The sequence below is a fragment of the Carettochelys insculpta genome, chromosome 1 (genome assembly GCF_033958435.1).
Source record: "Carettochelys insculpta isolate YL-2023 chromosome 1, ASM3395843v1, whole genome shotgun sequence".
Taxonomy (NCBI): domain Eukaryota; kingdom Metazoa; phylum Chordata; order Testudines; family Carettochelyidae; genus Carettochelys; species Carettochelys insculpta.
In genome coordinates, this window is record NC_134137.1 from 280,323,074 (window position 1) to 280,343,071 (window position 19,998).

The 19,998-nt window shown below is 47.6% G+C and overlaps 1 protein-coding gene across 2 annotated transcripts; it reads left to right on the top strand.

Moving 5' to 3' along the window:
* Positions 1 to 291: 291 nt before the first annotated feature.
* EIF3L (eukaryotic translation initiation factor 3 subunit L) lies at positions 292 to 19,668 on the top strand. Of its 2 annotated transcripts, XM_075008802.1 has the most exons (13): positions 292 to 440; positions 660 to 708; positions 1,885 to 2,095; positions 2,709 to 2,788; positions 3,830 to 3,891; positions 6,825 to 6,894; positions 8,047 to 8,120; positions 11,256 to 11,427; positions 12,190 to 12,344; positions 13,492 to 13,662; positions 15,873 to 16,370; positions 17,589 to 17,669; positions 19,440 to 19,668. In XM_075008802.1, the coding sequence occupies exons 1-13, from the start codon at positions 408 to 410 to the stop codon at positions 19,476 to 19,478; spliced, it is 1,695 nt and encodes a 564-aa protein (XP_074864903.1). In that variant the 5' UTR covers positions 292 to 407; the 3' UTR covers positions 19,479 to 19,668. The 2 variants fall into 2 exon arrangements, with proteins under 2 accessions (XP_074864903.1, XP_074864911.1); XM_075008810.1 differs by lacking the exons at positions 292 to 440; positions 660 to 708; positions 2,709 to 2,788 and having other exon boundaries at positions 1,886 to 2,095.
* Positions 19,669 to 19,998: the final 330 nt, after the last annotated feature.

The window sequence follows — 19,998 nt, forward strand, 5'->3', positions numbered from 1 at the left end:
ACAGCCAAAAGCGTCATCCACATGGAGACGAGTCTCCAGCCAGCAGCCAATCAGAGACAGCACAGGCACGAGGGGCAGCAATTTCACCCAATGAAAGGCCTAGGTGATCCGACCCCAGCAAAGCCGCGCCGCCGCCGGAGAAGTAAAGGCGGCTTGATCGGGGTTGGGAAAGAACAACGGCGGGGCAGAGCGCGCTCCCTCCCCTGCCTGCCCCGTCACGCCACGCCCCCCCCCCAGGCCGGCTGCGCTCTACACCTGCTACCTTAACCGAGCCCCGAGCCCGGCCCCTCCCGTACGGTGCTTAAGCCCCGCCCCGCTGCTTCCGGCTCTCGACAGAAAGCGGAGTGTTCCTGGCCGGAGCCTTTTCCCTGCTGCGCCGCCGCCGCGTGCTGACCCCCGCCTGCGCCATGGCCTACTCGGCCGAGGACTACGACACCGAGGTACCCGGCCGCTCCCGCCCCCGGGGCTCTGCCAGCCGCAGCTCCTGGGTGCCCGCCTGGGGCCCGGCCCTTCAGCACCTGCCGCCGGGAGCTGGGGAGGGTCGGGCCTGTTTCCCCTGCTGTCCGGTACCTGCTGGGGGAGGCTCGGGCCGGCCCGCTCCGCTGTGTTGCTCAGCTCCCGGGTGACCCTCCCGCTTCTGTGTCTTTTTTTCCCGCCAGGCCTCCTACGATCCCTACACGTACCCGGGGGACTATGACATGCACACGGGTGAGTCCGGCTGCCCCGCAGGAGGCCTGTCCAGCCTGAGCTGCTACGGGCAGAGCAGGGGCAGTCTTGTGACCAACTGGCCCGCCTGGAGGAGGGTGTCGGGTGTCTCTTCCCTGCCCAGCCCACTCCCTTTCGTTGTGTCTCTTCTTTCTTACGTGCTGGTAACAAGTATCGGAGCGGGAGCCGTGTTTGTCTTTAGCTTCGAGAACACCAAGAAGTCCTGTGGCACCGTATAGACTAACAGATATTTTGGAGCATAAGCTTTCGTGGGCAAAGACCCGCTTCATCAGATGCATGGGGGGGGGGTGGTTTCAGAGGGGTATTTAAAGAGTGGGGTCCCAGTAAGAGGGAGGGCCAGAGCTGACAAGGTTTATTCAGCAAGGTGGAAATGGTCCATTATCAATAGTAGGTATCAAAAGAGGAAAAAGCAAGTCAGCTCAGACAGGGGGATCTTATAGGCTGGTAGTTAGTCCGAGACAGTGTGGCTCTAAGGCAGTGGCTCTCGGCCTTTCCAGACTACTGTACCTCTTCCAGGAGTCTGGTTTGTTTTACATATCCCCAAGTTTCACCTCAGTTAAAGCTACTGTCTTATAAAATTAGATCTGAATATGCAAACGTGTGTCAGCACACTGTTACTGAATAATAGCTGATTTTCTCCAACAGTTACAGTCAGGTGAAACACAAGTACAGGTTGAACCTCTAGCCCAGCACCCTCGATGCCTGACTGAATTTGCTAGACCGTGGAAGGTTGTCATTACGTAGCAGCAGTACCAACATTTCCACTGCTTACTGGACTCTTAGAAGACATTTGGGGTAAATTATAACTAAATAACAGCACAGAACACAAAGATCCAGGACTGATGCCTTTGTTAGTGTTTTTAAGTCATCTGTTAGTCATTGTAAAACTAGGCAGATACTTAGATGAGTGAATGTGAGCACTGCTGTAGTGGGTGGGAATTCCCAGGGAAGGACCCTGACCAAGCAAGTCACTTTCTTTGTTCTGTAGTCTGCTGTTTTGTTACTGGAGGTGCTTTCAGCCTGTGGCTTGCTGGTTTGGGTCCCAGATACAGCTTGGTCTCTAAGCACCTCTGAGCTTCCTCACGTTAGTAAATTCAGGAAAGATACAGAGTTAAACCCATCAAAGATAAGTTGCATTGCTGCTCTTTTCTTCCACAGGAGACCCCAAGCAGGATCTAGCCTATGAACGCCAGTATGAGCAACAGACCTACCAGGTGATCCCTGAAGTGATCAAAAACTTCATCCAGTATTTTCATAAAACTGTCTCAGATCTGATTGATCAAAAAGTGTATGAACTTCAGGCCAGTCGAGTGTCCAGTGATGTTATTGACCAGAAGGTGTATGAGATCCAAGATATCTATGAAAACAGGTACAAAGTTATCCCTCTTCAGGTGGGAATTGCTGTTGTAATTGCGTCTGTGCTTTAGTTTGTTTGCTTTGTTAAAGGGAGCAAATCACTTGCTTTGATCCAGATTTCCACATTATTTAAAATGTGGACTGGGGTCGAATTGGATTGCTGAGAAGGAAGAGATCCTTTTGTTTCTAGAATAACTGGTTTGACTCAAACCCAGGTCAGTAGTGGTGAAATTCATACCAAACAAATTTCAGTCCAGTTCCCAATGTGCATATCACAAAAAAGAGCTCCCATTGGTGCTAATTAGTTCACTTGCTAATAAAATCAGCACATGCCAAGGGTCAAAGAGGTCATAGAGTGACTCTTTTCTAGAAGAAGTTCCTTTAGCTCATGGCAAATGACACTGGCACAGGTAGTAGGTGAGACAAGTTTGTACGGCCTCTCTGTTAAAAGATAAAAGAGGACTTCATTTTCCAGAACTGTTGAACTGGTCTGTTTTACACACCTAGAAACCTGTCTGTAGAAATAGTTTTGATCAAACAAAGCACATCTTCATGATGAAATCTTTAACTTTGTCCCTCTTTCAGTGATGAATGGCTTAATTTGTAATCCCCTCTGTTTTTCACAGCTGGACCAAATTGACAGAAAGGTTCTTTAAGAACACCCCATGGCCAGAGGCAGAGGCCATCGCACCACAAGTTGGAAATGGTAGGTATTTTAGAAGGAGACTTAGGTGGTGTTTCTGCCCGGTTCCTTTCTTTTACACATCCACATAAGAGCTGTAACTGACCCATTTGGCACTCTAAGAGCAGAAATGTCAAGAACGGAATGAGATCTGGAGATCAACCTTCTAACCTACCACTATTCCTTCTGACTATTTAAGCACAAATTGCATGGGAGAAGTGCAGTCTGAGCCTTCTGGTTGAGGCAGAAACTGGATGTTGTCCAGCCCTTTTTCCATTTTTCTTGCGTGTTCAGCGTGGCTGAGAATCCATTCAGTTCAGAAGGAGGCTTTCTAAGCATCCTATTGAAACTTGAAGGTGCTATTTATTGATAAAGTGTTAGGGGAACTGAAAGTATCTCCTATGTGAAGGAAATACAGTGGTTTGCAAACTCATTCTTTTCTATTGGAGACTGCCTTGCTGATTTGGCAGCTGGGACCTCAGTGCATCTTCTCATTGTACCCTAGTGCACATGCTGTCTTTGCTGTTTCTGTCAGTTTTTCTCCTTGTCTCTTCTTTTTTCTCTTTGGTTCATTTTATCTCCTTCCCTCCCACACACCAGATTTCATGTTCTTCAAGAAGGGGGCTGGGCACTGCTAGATTTGTGGGGCTGAGACATGTGTTGTAGCTGTAATCTATGGTGAAGGAAGGTACACAGATCTGCAGCTTCCCAAGCCTGTAACTGCTGAACGCTGTTCCTATGTCCACATATTTCTGGAGCTACCACAGAAATGGTGGGAAATTGGGCTTCAAAGAATGCCCACTGCTTTATCCTCAGCAGCATGTCTGTAATTGACAATGGGAGTGAATCCAAGGCTGTGAAGTTTTCCCTGTGCTCTGATCCTTTCTTCTGTCCAGTGTCTCCCAGGTTGGGAAACATGAGTTCTTAAACATTTTCCTATTCAGGTCCCAGAGGGCTTGCTCTACTTTCCCTTATTGCAGTAGGGGTCAGATTACCAGTATACCTGAAATGTCCGACTGCTTGGCCAGATGTCTTGCTAATTTCCAATTCTGCCATCTCTTCCAGATGCTGTCTTCCTGATTCTGTACAAGGAGCTCTATTACAGACACATCTACGCCAAAGTCAGTGTGAGTATTCGCCCGTGTGGTTCTGCTGATTACATGCTGGCTTTTCTATGGTTATTTTTTTGCAAAATGTGATCTCTCTTCCCTGCACCACCTTGTCTGAGAGACAACTAACTCCCACATAATGAATGTATTCATGCTGCTGATACGCTGCCATGTAGTCCTGGTGGGATCTAAAGGAACTGGACACAGGCTTATGGTTGGTAACATCTCATTTGAGCTCGGACATTTTGAGGTTTGTTCTTCCGTTGCCTGCCAAGGTTTGTTTGTGTAAGAAGACACAGTCATCTCAGAGAAGTCTCTGGTGTAAATTAACTCTTCCTTAGGGCAGGCACTATGTCAGTGTTTGTGCAGCATCGAGCTTCAGGCCCTGGTGCTATGGTCATACAAATAAGTACAAATGACACCAGATTTATTGTGGGTGACTTAAGGAAAGAAAACACAACAGAAAACAATTGGATTCTAGTCTTGAAAGAGATTCAGTTCAAAGAGAAGTGTGGCTTGTTTTGTACTTTTTAATATAACACTTTACAGTTGTCAGCTGGATGTAAGAAGCAGTGGAGTGGAGAGTGACAGTGGAGCATTAGAGTGAAAATTAGATTGATAAAGTCTGTCCATACAGAGAGGAGAGTGTGACAGAGGAATCTGAATCCCTAGTGGTAAAGAAATCTTAGGGTAGGTCTACACAGCAAAGTTATTTTGAAATAATATTCCTAGCCTCTACACAACATGACTGCTATTTCGAAATAGCAGTTAGCTTATTTTGAAATGGTAAACTGCATTGCACCAGGAATGGTGCTTATTTTGAAATAGGGGCTGTTTAGACATGGAATAGAGTCTATTTTGAGATAAGCCTTAGTGCAGCCAATGGCTGTAGTTTGAAACAGGCCCATTGTGTGTAGAGCAGTAGTGTGCAATAGAAATTCAAGGATCGCCACGCTTGTGGTTTTTCTGTCTTCCATAGTCACCACAGCCCTCCCTAATCTCCAAATAAATGCTCCCCAGCCCCTTCCACTCCAACTGAGTGCCCTCTCTCTCCTTCAGAGACACATCCCCAGCCTGCCCGCTCTAACTGTCCTCCCCCAGAGTTGGGCAGCCCGAGCCACTGCCCCCTCCCCCAGAGGCAAGCACATGTGCGTGCACACCCCACGCAAACAGAATGCCGGCGACTCTCACCAGAGCCGGGGCCACTACTGTTGCCACACGCTTATGCCCCACTGCTTGGTGCGATATGCGTGGAGCAGGCAGAGGGTACTCCACGTGTATGGCTCTGAGGAGCTGCATGCGGCTCTGGAGTGGGATTTGCCCCACCAAAGTGTCCTGTTTGCCACGTGTGGCAAGTGGTGAATGGATTGGCCCCCATGGGTGTACAGACCGTGTTTCGAAATAGGTAAGCGCTATGTCAAAATGCATTTTGTGCATAGCAGCATTATTTCAAAGTAAGCTATTTTGGAATATCTGTTCCAGAATAGCTTATTTTGAAATAAGGCTGCTGTGTAGACATACCCTTTGTAGAAAATGGTTCAAAAGGCAGGAAAAGGAATAGCTCAGATGAAGGCAAGAATGAAGCTAATTAGAGTCTTAAGAGAGGACAAAGCCTTAAAATTAGGGCCAGAGTGGGAAGATGGGCAGGTCATGGTTTGGAGTAGGAAACGGGTAAAGTTTAACCAGTTAAATTCAGTGAAGGCTCCCCACCGCAGACCTGGGCTACTTGGGGCAGCTGGAGCACCCCTGCCTACAGTGGGTGAGGGGCTGCTCCAGGTACCTCATCTGTACAGGGTGAGGCTTAGTGGTTAATTATTAGCATCCCTAGTTCAGAGACAGTAGAAGTAGAAGAGAAGCAGGGAGGTTAGGAAACAGGTGTTCATTAGCGTGAGATGTGACCCAAAGAATTTACCACTAGAGATGTATTGGACAGGGGAGCAGATTTTACAGGTGAAGCACAGTGATTCTCAAACTATGACCTGTGGACTGCTTCAGAATGAAACTGTGATGGATTGGGGTGTCGGGAAGGGAGCGCTTCCCTGACTCACTCCTTCATTTTATAAAGTGGTCCATAGTGAAATGCTTGAAGTACTGTGCAGAGGAAGAATTGACAGATCTTTATTGAGGGCCTGCGTGTGAGGAAAGGGGGACAGAGATCTTGAAGATAGTCTGAAGGTCTTGTGGCTGGTGGTGATAGAGAAGACAGTGTTTTGGAGGAAAGGCCAGAAATCCCTTCTGTGAGATGTTTGGTTGGGAAAGCAGCAAGACCTCTCAGAGCTGATAATTGCACATGAGCAGTCGCACTGATTGTATTTGCTGACAGTGGTGGTGGAGGAACATAAGATAATTAGCTTGGTTGCAAATAAAGACATTGGCAGCTCTGCTGTCAGTGAAAGAGCACCTCAGCATCTGTTTTGATGGTGCAAAAAGCATGATAACAGCCCTGAACCTGTGAGGAAAGAGTGAAAGAACTGGGCTTGTTTACCTTAGAAAAGAGAAGACCAAGAGGGGACATGATAGCAGTTTTCAAGTACCTAAGAGGGTTACAAGAAGGAGGGAGGAAAAATTGTTCTCATTAGCCTCTGAGGCTAGGACAAGAAGCAATGGACTTAAACTGCAGCAAGGGAGGTTTAGGTTGGACATTAGGAAAAAGTTCTTAACTGTCAGGGTGGCCAAACACTGAAATAAATTACCTAGGCCGGTTGTGGCATCTCCAGCACTGGAGATATTGAAGAGCAGGTTAGACCGACCTCTACTACTGTGGTCTAGACAGTGCTTGGGCCTACTGTTAGGGTAGGGGACTGAATTCAGTGAGCTCTCAAGGTCCCTCCCAGTCTGGTGTTCTGTGAGTCTGTTCCTGCAACTTTTGGGACTGTAGGCAGTTAGCAGGTGAGTGAAACTAAGCAGACTGTACTGACTTCACTGCTGTGTCTCTTCCCTTTCCATGGCAGGGTGGTCCCTCTCTGGAGCAGAGATTTGAATCTTATTACAACTACTGCAATCTCTTCAACTACATCCTCAGTGAGTTACTATTATCCACTTACTGGTGTGTGCATTTTTGCGGGGAGGGAAGAGGAAGAACAGAAACTCTGTTTAGGAGCTATACAGGAATTCTGTGGCCTTACGCAAGGGAAGAAATTGAGGTGTTCAGAGCACTTCACATTCAGCCACTGGAAAGTGCACACATTTCAAATCCCTCCCCAAACCTTCTGACCTGTTCTGAGCAAAAGGAAAGAGTCAGCCTTCTTTAGGCCTGCAAGTGATAGGCGAGTTATTGGAGGTGTCTTTTTTGCTTTATGGAAAAAACTAAATGAATCCCAAAGGCTGTGAGCAAATGGGGAGAAAGATAGGTGACTCATTTTTGTGAACCCCACGCACTTATTACTTTATAGTACATGTATCAATAATAATGCTATTCCTATGTATCCAGTTGTGGTTTGAGAGGCCAACAAAGAGTACCTGACCTTGAAGGGGAATAGTCCGAGGTGGGCAAGTGAGATTTTCTTTGGAATAGAGTGTATTCAGTTTTCAGTCCCTCACGACCCCCTGATTGTCTTCTGTCATCCCCTGGGTGGAGTGTCAAAGCTTAGCAGTTGAGAAATAACACTGCAGAGCAGTGGTGTCCAAAGTAAATGTCATGGATTGCCACAGCCCTCCCCAAACCCCTCCCTGCCAGGTGCCGTACCCGCCCCCCAGCCATTCCTCCAAGGCGCCCCATCCCCCCCAGCCAGGTGACACTGGAGCCACCCAGGGGCTGGCATTGCCACACGATGGGAGGAGCCACTGCCACTCCTGCCACCATGTGGTGGGGCTCGTGTGGAGTGGCCAGAGAGGCGCCTCAAATTCACTGCAGTCTGCAGCCGTAGCTGCCACGTGTGGTGAATGGAGAGCTTCTGGGACAACACAGCAGTAGAGCATTTAGTAAGTAAACTCCAAAAGCTGATCTTTTAAGTCATGAAGGCCTTGCCCACCTTTTGCTTAAATGAGGCAGCAGTGTTGCTGCCAGACCTATTGCATCATCTCTGTGTTGGGGGCCTCACTCAGCTGGGGAGTTCTGCTCTGTCCTCACACTTGAAGGGGAAGTGGAGACTGATGCCCATATGTCCCTTCAGCTTTAACTCACTGTCATCTTTCCCCAGCTTGTGGGTGGTCACTGGCATTTTTCTCCTACAGATGCTGATGGGCCTGCTCCCCTTGAACTGCCCAACCAGTGGCTTTGGGATATCATTGATGAATTCATCTACCAGGTACATCGCCTGTTGCTGGGCCTTTTGGCAGCATCATTAAAGGCTGTTCAGTTCTCCATCATTTCCCCTTCCATCTCAGCTACAGGAATCATATGGGATCTCACCACATGCGGCATATCCAAGGGGTTGCTCAGATTTGCGGTCCAGAGGAAGCAAAGACTTTAACCTTTTTTCATATTATAACAATTCCTTCAGTCCTGGAACTTGCGGTGTAGAGTGTGGTTGTTGGTGAGAATCCTCATAAGGTTGGGAGGTTGCCTGTAGGAGAGAACAAGCCTGTCGCCTAGGGCCTTCTGGAGTGTGGCATCCTGATTAAGGGTAGGGTGTAGGTCTTTAATAATGCATTGTAGTGGTTTGAGTTGGGGGCTGTAGGTAATGACCACTGGTGTTCTGTTGTTGGCTTATTTGGGCCTATCTTGGAGTAGCTGGTCTCTGGATATTCATTTGGCCCTGTCAATTTGTTTTTTTTATTTCTCCTGCTGGGTAATTCAGGTTTATGAATATTTGGTAGAGATCTTGTAGTTTTCGGTCTCTGTCAGTAGGAGCAGAGCAAATGTAATTGTACCTAAGGGTTTGACTGAAAACAATGGATCTAGTTATGTGTGCAGGATGGAAGCTAGAAGCGTGTGGGTAAGTATAGCGATCAGTTGGTTTCCTGTAGAGTGTGGTAGTGATCAGGCCATCCTTGGTTTGTACTGTAGTGTCCAGGAAATGTATCTCTCGCGTAGAGTAGTTGAGGCATAAGTTGATGGTGGGGTGCAGATCATTAAAGTCTCTGTGGAATTGTTCTAGAGTCTCTATTCCTTGGGTCCAAATCATAAAGATGTCATTGATGTATCGTCAGTAGAGGAGGCGTAATAGGGGATGAGAGCTGAGGAATCGTTGTTCCAGGTCAGCCATAAATATATGAGCATAAAGTGGGGCCACGTGGGTGCCCATAGCAGTTCCACTAATCTGGAGGTATAACTTGTCCCCAAATCGGAAACAATTGTGGGCGAGAACAAAGTTACAGAGGTCAGACACCAGACTGGCTGTGGTGACATCAGGGATGGTATTCCTGATCACTTGTAATCTTCATGTGGAATATTAGTGTACGGAGCCTCTACATCCGTGGTGCAAAAGCAACGAGGGGTTCTGTGGCACCTTATACACTAACAGAAATGTAAGGTGCCACGGGACCCCTCATTGCTTGTGCAGATCCAGACTAACATGGCTGCCCCTCTGTTACTACATCCATGGTGGCAAGGATGGTTTGTAATTTCCTCAAGAAGTCAGTGGTATCTCGGAGATAGCTGGGAGTGTTGGTGGCATAGAGTTTGAGGAGGGAGTCCACATAACTGGATAGTCTGGTGGTAAGGGTGCCAGTACTCAAAATGATAGGGTGTCTGGGGTTTCCAGCTTTGTGGATTTTGGGAAGTAAATAGAATAATCCAGGCTGGGGCTCAGATGGTGTGTCAGAGTGAATAAGGTCCTGAGTAGCAGCAGGGAGTTCCTTAAGTAGTAGTTGTAATTTCTTCTGGAATTCCAAGGTGGGATCAGGGTAGAGAGGTCTGTAAAATTTGGTGTTGGAGAGTTGTCTGGCTGCTCCCTGTTCATAGTCTGACTTATTCATGATGACAACAGCACCCCCTTTGTCAGCTGGTTTGATTATAACGTCTGGGTTATTTTTGAGGCTCTGGACAACATAGTGTTCAGCGTAGTTGAGATTGTCTCTCATTTGGCATTGTTTGCGTACAATGTCAGTCTGAGCACGGTTGCGGAAGCATTGTATGTAGAAATTCACGCTTTCACTACAACCGTCGGGGCGTCCACATAGTTTTTCTTCTTTTGGTGTTGGTGGGGGGTGGGGTCTAGAGAGTCAGACTGCTGTTCATAGGTGTGTTGGAAGAATTCTTTTCGCCAGAGGCAGCGAAAGAAGGCTTCAGGGTCACCACAGAATTGTATTAAATTCGTGGAGGAAGTGGGGCAGAAGAAAAGACCCCAGGATAAGAGAGAGACTTCTGCTGGGCTGAGTTGGTAGCTGAGAAGGTTAACAATATTGTTAGTTGAGCTGTCATTATTGTACTTGTAGTATCCTGAGGTGTGAAGTTATTTAGAAAATTTATTCTCTTTTTTTTTTTCTTTTTTTGTAGGAAGTAGAAGTGCGTTTTATAAATTTCTTGTCTAGTACAAGTAAAGCCTTGTTCTGTGGGGTCTTGTGTGGATGCCTGATTGTTGATGAGAATTTCAAGTTCAGAGTTCATTTTTAATCATCTTTTGTTTATTGTAAAGGATTTTGATCAAGTGGTTCCTCAGTTTCGTAGAGAGCATGTGGCATAGATGCTTGCTGTAGTCGGTGTAGTACGTTGATTGTAATGGGTTTTTCCACTGTCAGTCCCTTGGGTGTGCGTCTAGATTAGTTGTTTTTAGCTAGGCAGCTTTTCACAGAGTTAGAGAAATTGCTAGAATGTTTGTCCATCCTAGCTGACAGGTTCAGGATCATTTCCTATGCACTGTATTTTTCCCACCTTTAAATTTCTGTTGATGGTGTTTGTACCACTTCTAGTTGGAAAGATCTCCAAGTCCAACTATACAGAGTAATATAACTAGTCCACAGCCTGAGATCTTGTCAGGAAGCATTTCCTGATACCATCCGACATATCCTCCTTCTTTCAGTTTATTAGTCCACCCATCCAGATCTTAAGTGACTTTGATTCTCTAAATGCCCTTCTGTTGGGTTTCTCGGTGTGAAAGATACCTGTCGCTGACCATGCTAATCTAGCTGTTGTTTTGTCACGTGCATGTGGAAAGGGACTGTCGCTTCCTTGCTGTTTGATGCAATGCTTTTGTGAGTGCATGTGAGCTACTTTCTCCATGCCCCTTCAGTCATGTCTAATTGGGTCCTAAGTGATGCTGCTTTCTAGGTTCTCATTCATGACAAGCATCTTGGCTTTGCATTAGTCTTGTTTGAGGTGCATTGTATTGGTGTTACTTGTCATCTTGAGCTGCTAAGCAATAACTCAGATTAAGCTGTCTTTAGGACCTGTGGCTTCCTGAACTTCAGTCATGTGATAAACTGTAGAGCTTGGGTTTTGATGTTTTGGGTTTCTGTGCTAGCTCCTCATCTGCTTATGTGTCCTTTCCCTCTTCCCATAGTTCCAGTCATTCAGCCAATACCGCTGCAAAACAGCCAAGAAGTCTGAAGAAGAAATTGATTTCCTTCGGTCAAACCCCAAGATCTGGAATGTCCACAGCGTCCTCAATGTGCTGCACTCCCTGGTGGACAAGTCCAACATCAACCGGCAGCTAGAGGTCTACACTAGTGGAGGTGAGTTCCCAACTATGCTGTCCAGGCCAAGGGGAATGGTTAAACGGAGAGGGAGATTAGGAATGGGACACAGTCTTTCTCCTGGAAGTCACTATGTCATTTCTGGGAAATGAGCTGACAGCTCAATTGTAGTTACAAAAAAATCCAGCCTAACGCCAGTGGCAGCAGTTGGCCCCTGTCTTGGCTGCCTCGGCTAGGTGGCCCAGGATTGAGAGGTCTTGAGACACAACTTGCTTCTTCACCAAATGTAAGTGGTAGGTTGGTGTATTCTTACACCGCTGCTGTCTGTGCTGAGGAGAAAGCGTTTCCGGCACCAAAATTCCCAGTCCAGTGCTTCTCCAGAGCACCAAACTCACTCTAAAAATAGATAAAAACAGGCAATGTGTATTTGCTGTCTGGCCTCTTCAAGTCCAACTGTCTGTGCTCCAAGTAAAGATCAAGGAGGCAAAGGCACCATGGGAGTGCTGCTCTTTGCTGCAGGGATAAGATTGCAACGTTTTAAAGAGTGGGATAAATCCTTGTTTGGTGTCCTTTGATTTCCTATTGGTGTCAGTCGGAGGTTAATTAAACCCTTAATTTTGGCAAATGTTACCATGGGAAGGGATCATTATTTGAGGTTGATTGGGAAGCAGTGTGGGAGGAGTGCTGAAGGCTTCATGTCCTGACTTGCTCGCCCCTGTGATGTTCCAGGAGCTGAGGTAGTTGAGATGTGAGGAGGGCCCATTCGTCCTGCAGGCAGCGTGATGATACTTCTATTTCCAGGTGATCCTGAGAGTGTGGCTGGGGAGTATGGTCGCCATTCCCTCTATAAGATGTTGGGTTACTTCAGTCTCGTGGGGCTGCTGCGCCTCCATTCGCTGCTGGGTGATTACTACCAAGCCATCAAGGTTCTGGAGAACATTGAGCTCAACAAGAAGGTACTACGCCACAGGTTGTAAATGCTCCCTTCTGGGTTTCAAGCGCCTTTGTTTGAAAGGCAGCACATGCTATCTAACGGTGTGGGGTCCCTGACCATCGCAACAATATGCCCAGCTGTGGAGCAGTTTATTCCTGGTCTGAATGTCAGGTAGGGGTGTCCAGTTCCGCCCTCACGTGGGGCTGAAACCACAGCATAATGCAACACTTAGTGCAAATGCCACACATACAGCTGTCCCCTGGTGGCTGTTCTAGCAGGCATCATGTTCTTGGGTGTTTCCTTCGGGAGGTCAGTTTGTGGTGTCATGCTGAGGGGAATGTTTGCTGCATTGTAACCTAAAGTGATGTTATAGTGCTGGTTAGTTGAGCTGAATTGTTTTTCTTAACAAGATGACATCCTGGTTCCATCTGGGTTAAATGCTGTTTCCCTTATCCCCTGTAATGCTGGCACCAGACATTCTGCCACCCATATCTAATGCTTATTGTAGGATCATGCACCTGCTGTGATAAGTGTGGCTGAGGCAGTCCAGTTGCATCACTGGGATGGTCACTGAACTGGTCTGGAGCTCTGTATGGTATTCATCTGTGTGCTTGTCCTGCAGGGTATGGAGTGGGCTACTTGAAACAGTTTGCTTATGGAGGGACTGCACCCACACTGCAATACATGGAATTGTCCCTCTGAGCCCGAGACATAGTGCTGGTGGGCAGGTGTTCACGTGGGGAGTGTTGAGTGTGCCCCACAAGTAAAACTACCAGGTATGGGATGAAATGAAGAGACAATGTAGGCTGCGTATCATGGAGAGGGAGGAATCCCCAACGGTCATGTCTGTCGGCTTGTAAATAATCTGCCCAGGGAAGGGAGGAAACTTTTTAACATTGGCCTGGATAAAAAGAGATTAACACAGCTCTGGCAACTGTTCTCCATTGCCAGGGAGATGTAAATGAGCTGTTATAGAAGACAGACTGGATGATCATATAGATGTCTCACTCCCCTGTGCAGGAAACAGAGGGCAGCAGGTCAAGCCTCTCTTTGGTAGGGCTGGTCTGGAGACTGATGGAGATGGGTCCCATGGAGAAAAGAGATGGTAAAGGGTGTTGGGAGAGATGTTTGTTCTAGCTTTGCATGTTTGTCACATTCTTCCTCTCCAGAGCATGTATTCCCGAGTGCCGGAGTGCCAGGTCACCACCTATTACTACGTGGGCTTTGCATACCTTATGATGCGGCGTTACCAGGATGCCATCCGGGTTTTTGCCAACATCCTCCTTTACATCCAGAGGACAAAGAGCATGTTCCAGAGGACAACCTACAAGTATGAGATGGTAAGATAGGAAGCGAGGCCAGTGCACTACCCTTTTCTTACTGTCCTGCACTTCTCTGCTGATGATTATATTATTGATCGCTTCCTCATTAGCCTGCAGTCCTCCCTTCACTTGTGTGCTAATGTTCTCTCTGCATCTCCTTGGGTGAGTTGTCCTTTCCAGTCCCACAGAGTTTGATCTCGGAGCTCCTCGTTCTCCCTCTACATCCTATTTCTAGGGGAGGGATAGCTCTGTGGTTTGAGCATTGGCCTGCTAAACCCAGGCTTGTGAGCTCAGTCCTTGAGGGGACCATTGAGGGATCTGGGACAAATAAAAAACAGGGAGCGGGCGATGGTGCTTGGTCCTGCCAAGAGGGCAGGGGACTGGACTCAATGACCTTCTGAGGTCCCTTCCAGTTCTAGGAGATGTATATCTCCATATGTTATAATTTTTTTTAACTTTATCCATGTAAATATTTTCAGTGCAATCTTCTTGCTGACACCAGTCTGTTGCCATTCCTAACCAGTTTCCATCCAGCCCCGCATTTCAGCTTGTCTCAGTTCTTGGATGTCTCAGTGTTAGAACAAACCATCTCACTTTTGCCTTAATTCCTGCTCTTCTGTTCTTTCACTGTTGAGGGTCTACAACCAAAATAGTGAGAAGGGCCATTTTTGTCCAATTTTGGTTACAAAATCAATACTTGAAGAGCCTCAATGCATGTGAATACGAGACAGTCCTTAATCCATAATGTCGAACCATACCTTTTGTAACCCCTATGGTGGTTTAAGTTACTTTCACCCCTGGCTCCGAGAGCAAATGAGGACAAGAAAATGCTGCACTTAGGGACAGGCTCTTAAGCAGGAAGGAGCAATGCTCGCATCAATGCTCCATGCCCTCCTCCCATTCCCAGGCTCTACCTGCTTTGGCCCACAACCTGCCCCCCCCATCTCCAGGCTTTACATGCCTCAGGCCCCAAATCTGCCCCCTCATACCCAAGCTTTACCTCACATTCTGCAAACCTCGGCTCCCAATCCCCAGGCTTAACGGCTCTCAGCCCAAACCCACCCTCTCCCATCCCCAAGCTTAACTGGCCTCAGCAGACAAGGTATGCCACTGCTCCTCTACAGCCTCTGCCTGTTCAGCAGGACTCCAGCTAGGGCAGACTTGGCTGCCCCTCCCTCCAGCTCTCCTGCAGCCTTAGCACTTCTCCCACCTGCAGCTTGGGCCGTTCCCTGCCCTGCTGTGCTGAAACACAAATTCAGTTTAATTGGTTTAATGGCAGGATCCCGCCTGCCAAATTTATTTTCATTATTTCAGCAGTGGCAGTGCCTGGAGCTGCAACCGACTCCTTTAAAGAGCCACATGCGGCTCTGCAGCCACAGGTTGCCAACCCTGGACCAAGGTTCTGTATCCTGGTGAATCATTTAACTTCTCTCTCCTCGCGTGTTCAGATTCTGCTGTTCCTGACTCATTGTTTCAAAGATTCGGCCCATCCTTTCTATCCAAACAGCTAAGCTTGTCCTTCACCCACACCCTGATTCTCACTTATCAGCTACTGCCGTCTCCTCCTGGCTGGCCTCCATGAGATTCACATCTCCCACCACACGCTTTCAGAGTGCTACTGCTATAAGTGTCTTCGTTGCATGTTGATCTAAACTTGTTCCCTGGCGCTCTCTTCCATCCAACATAATTTTTTTTAAAAATATGTCCTCCCTGCACAACTCAGCCCATGTTTACATATCTGACCTTGTCTTTTATCACCTCATTCTTTCACCCTCTTGTTCCCATGGGTACTCGCTTGCTGTCCATTTTTCTGCTTCTTCTATAACCATCTGCATGCTATTTTGCAAGGTTCCCCTTTCTTTTGGTACACCTCAGTTCTGGTCTGCCAAGCCAGTACCAACTCCTCCTTCAGACTCTGCTTCTCCACAGTGTGCACTATGCCTGAGTGAATGGGTAGGTATTGACAGAGAGCTCTTTGTACTACCAATAGACATGTGCGTTTAAACTGATCAACCAGCTGAGCATTAGTTAGCAGCATTGCTGTAACTCATGTCTTGCCTCATACCTTCCCCTCCTCTTGTTACTCCACACTCGCCACAGTGTGTCCTCGGTTATAAAAGCTTAGGGGAAAGGACATGCCTGTGTGCTGGGTGGCACCCACTTCTCTCCTGGGTGCGCTGTAAAATACTGCGAGGGATGGCTTCTAATGACTGTCTTCTCTGTCTCAGATCAACAAGCAGAATGAGCAGATGCATGCCCTTCTGGCCATTGCCCTCACCATGTACCCCATGCGAATAGATGAGAGCATCCACCTGCAGTTGAGGGAGAAGTATGGGGACAAGATGCTGCGCATGCAGAAGGGTGACCCGCAGGTGTATGAGGAGCTTTTCAGCTATGCCTGCCCCAAATTCCTCTCCCCCGTGGTCCCCAACTATGACAATGTGCATCCCAACTACCATAAGGAGCCGTTCCTGCAGCAGCTGAAGGTATTTGCCGATGAGGTGCAGCAGCAGGCCCAGCTGTCCACCATCCGCAGCTTCCTGAAGCTTTATACCACCATGCCTGTGGCCAAGCTGGCTGGTTTCCTGGACCTCTCGGAGCAGGAGTTTCGCATCCAGCTGCTGGTCTTCAAGCACAAGATGAAGAACCTGGTATGGACCAGTGGCATCTCAGCCCTGGATGGGGAGTTCCAGTCAGCCTCCGAGGTTGACTTCTACATTGACAAGGTCAGTCTCTCTCTTCCCCTCAGCCCCAGGCATGAAAAACCATGATCAGAAATTCATCTGTCTTTTGAGGTATATGCCTTCTTTCCTTGATCCATATTCTTAACTGGGACCTGAAACCTGGGTCAGAGTGCTGCTGTGAAGCCAGAATCCTGTCGTTCAACAGAGTCATTAATGGAGAAATGGTAGTGCCAGGATCCTGCCTCTGGGCAGACTCTTTGCCAACCTGCAGGCTCACACCACTTAGAAACATACCAGATCTATTGGCCTGAGTAAGGAGGTCCCAAATACTCCTGTCCCACGGGAAGCCCTCTTCATCTTACTGGTGCTGGACAGGAAATGTGTCAAGAATAGCTCGAGCCTTCAATTTAAATGCAGTGTCTGGAATTGCCAGCTTTCAGCACTGCTGCTCCCCATCTCATTTCACGACAAGCAGAATTCTTGCTTGGCCACACTCAGTAAGTGCTGAAGCCTTTAGCTCTGGCCAACCTCGGTTTTTAGCTAGCATCTGCTCTGTTGGAAATGTTGACCTAAAAAATGACCCAGCTGAAACTTGTGTCTGAAGCTCAAGACCAGCAGGTGCCCACAAGAGGAGAAAAGAGTCCTTCCTACTAAGGGCCTCCAAGTCTATCACCATTTGGCTCATTAAAGAAGAGGCCCCTCTTCCCCACCTGAATCTTCTCTGGGAGCCTGGTGAGGAAAAAGGAATTGCCACTTCTAGCCTCTTGGACCTTGAGGTAGCCTTCTTCCTGCCAGGTCTGGTTATTGCTTTATATACCCCACCCTCCCCAACCAAGAGGAACTGCCAGTTGACTCCCTAACATTGCAGAAGCATTAGGAGGAACCCTGTTTCTAGCTGCTGGTAGCAAGGCAGAGGGTGAACCATCTCTTGCAGGAAAAGGCTACTCTGAAAGGCCAAAGAGCTGGGATGGCAAGTCTCTGCCATCAAACTGGTCATCAGTGCTGAATGGAGACAAGGCCTCAGGAGGTTAAAACATTTTTATTTGGATCTCATCATCTGCCAAGAGTAAAGAGGTGCCCACCCCAGAAGGAAAACTTAGCGCTGAAGCTAAATTCTGAGGTCCTTGTTTGACTGGGGTGGCAGCAGGTTCCCTGTGAGATGGCTCTCAGGCCTCAGTGGGTCCTTTCCCCAGTAGGGCTGCTGTGTGTTCCACCATTACCTCTGCCCATTTCCTGATTTGCTCCATGCTCTCTTGGCAGGATATGATCCATATCGCAGACACAAAGGTTGCTCGGCGTTATGGGGACTTCTTCATCCGCCAGATCCACAAGTTTGAGGAGGTAAGTGCTGGGCATCTAGGGCAGGGGACGCTGAATAATCCCTGATGGGAGTCGGGTAGGGATTCGGACTGTTTGGGTTGGGGGAGAGATGTGTGTGTGGATAGGGGTAGTGCTGAGAGACAAGACCAAACAACTGGAATGTTTCCATTTTATGACTCACCAAAGCTGTCAGGAAGGGCTTCAGGAACCTCCCTTTGAGCCTCACAAAGCCTGTATGCTGAAACAGCCAGCTGGTGACCTTTTGAGGGAAGGGTGTACTCCTGTGTTGCACCCCAGCATGACCTGGTCCTCCTCGCTACAAAAGGGAGGGCAGGGGAGGAATTAGGATAACTCATTTAACCCCTATCCTCCTTGCTGTCACCACTAATCTGCTCTGCCCCGCCCCATGAAGAGACAACTTTAAGCTGTCGTGTTCTCCTTCCACATCAATCTGATATGCTTTGCTACCACCTTGTGGGGGCTGTCATCCTTAGATTCATCAAACAGATTTCCATTTGGCACACCAGTGGGAATCCATTATGGCCACCCTCCTATGTAGGGCAGGAGGAACCTTTTACGAAGACCTGGAGTCCACAGCTCTGGTAGCTTTATAGAAAGGCAGAAGGAACATACAGTCTCTGCCCCATTCTTCCAGCAGGGGTCACTACACGACTAGTCATATCCAATTGCTCGTTTGCAGTGAGAGTGTAAACTATGATGGAAGCAGGTCGCTCTCTTCCTTGCCCCTTTGTTTATATCCTTACTATTTGCCCCCTTACTGTAGACCACCACGTTTAGTGTCGCCTCAGGGCATTTGTATGGAGGCCCTGTGGGTAATGTGGGTAAGTGTAAGGTAATTCACACTGGGAAAAATAACCCCAATTATACATACAATATGATGGGGGCAAATTTATCTACAGCAGATCAGGAAAGGGATCTTGGAATTATAGTGGATAGTTCTCTAAAAACATCCACGCAGTGTGCAGCGGCACTCAGTAAAGCAAATAGGATGTTAACAATAATTAAAGGGATAGAAAATAAGATGAAGAATATCTTACTTCTCCTATATAAAACTATGGTACGCCCACATCTTGAGTACTGTGTGCAGATGTGGTCTCCTCACCTCAAAAAAGATATATTGGTGTTAGAAAAAGTTCAGAAAAGGGCAACTAAAATGATTAAGGGTTTGGAACGAGTCCCATATGAGGAGAGAGACTGGGACTTTTCAGTCTAGAAAAGAGGCGATTGAGGGGAGATATGATAGAGGTGTATAAAATCATGAATGGTGTGGAGAAAGTTAATACAGAAGAGTTATTTACTTGTTCCCATAATACAAGAATTAGAGGACACCAAATGAAATTAATGGGTAGCAGGTTCAAAACTAATAAAAAAGGTTTTCTTCACACAGTCAACCTGTGGAACTCCTTACCAGAGGACGCTGGGAAGGCCAGGACTCTAACACAGTTTAAAAAAGAGCTTGATAAATATTTGGAGGTTAGGTCCATAGATGGCTATTAGCAAGGGGTAAGGTCTGGTGACTAGCCTTTTGTCAAAGGCAGGAGATGGATGGCAGGAGACAAATCGCTTGATCATTGTCTTCGGTTCACCTCCCCTGGGGCACCTGGCATTGGCTACTGTCGGCAGACAGGATACTGTGCTAGATGGACCTTTGGTCTGACCCAGTATGGCCGTTCTTATGCCTGGGTGTGTTTGGGAAGGTACAAGTGTGAAAGCTACAGGAAAGTGCTTTTCCTGAACACTCTCTGGAACAGGCTGTTTCTTTTCTTCCAGCTGAATCGAACTCTGAAGAAGATGGGCCAGAGACCATGAACTATCTGCTCAGGCTGATCAGCAATGTGGAGTGGGAGGGGAAATTATTCTGTTTGCTGCAGGGGAGAATTAAGAATTCTGGCATTTCTGGATTCTCCTGTGGCACTGAAGTGGTTTACCTTGCTAGGCAGGCTGCTCAGATCACAGCTCCACAATGGACTGAAATCATCTAATAAACAATTGAACTCTCCCCCCTGTGTGTTCAGTACCAGAGACATTAACTTCTCTTTGAGGGGGAGGGTGTGGCTGCATTTTGGGGGCAGTTGATATCGTGTTCCCTTTATGACCTTCCCTCTGGGCACCGAGGACTGGAAACAGACCCTTTCCCTGCTTTGTAAAACTTTATGGACACAGTGAACCCAGAGGATGAGTAGGGTTGATTGACAGGCAGGGAGAATACTGGTAGTCAGGTAGCCTGGGGCTGGAAGAGGTTACTCATCTAATTGAAGGGTCCTGTGGCACCTTATAGACTAACAGAGAAGTTTTGAGCATGAGCTTTCGTGAGCACAGACTCACTTCA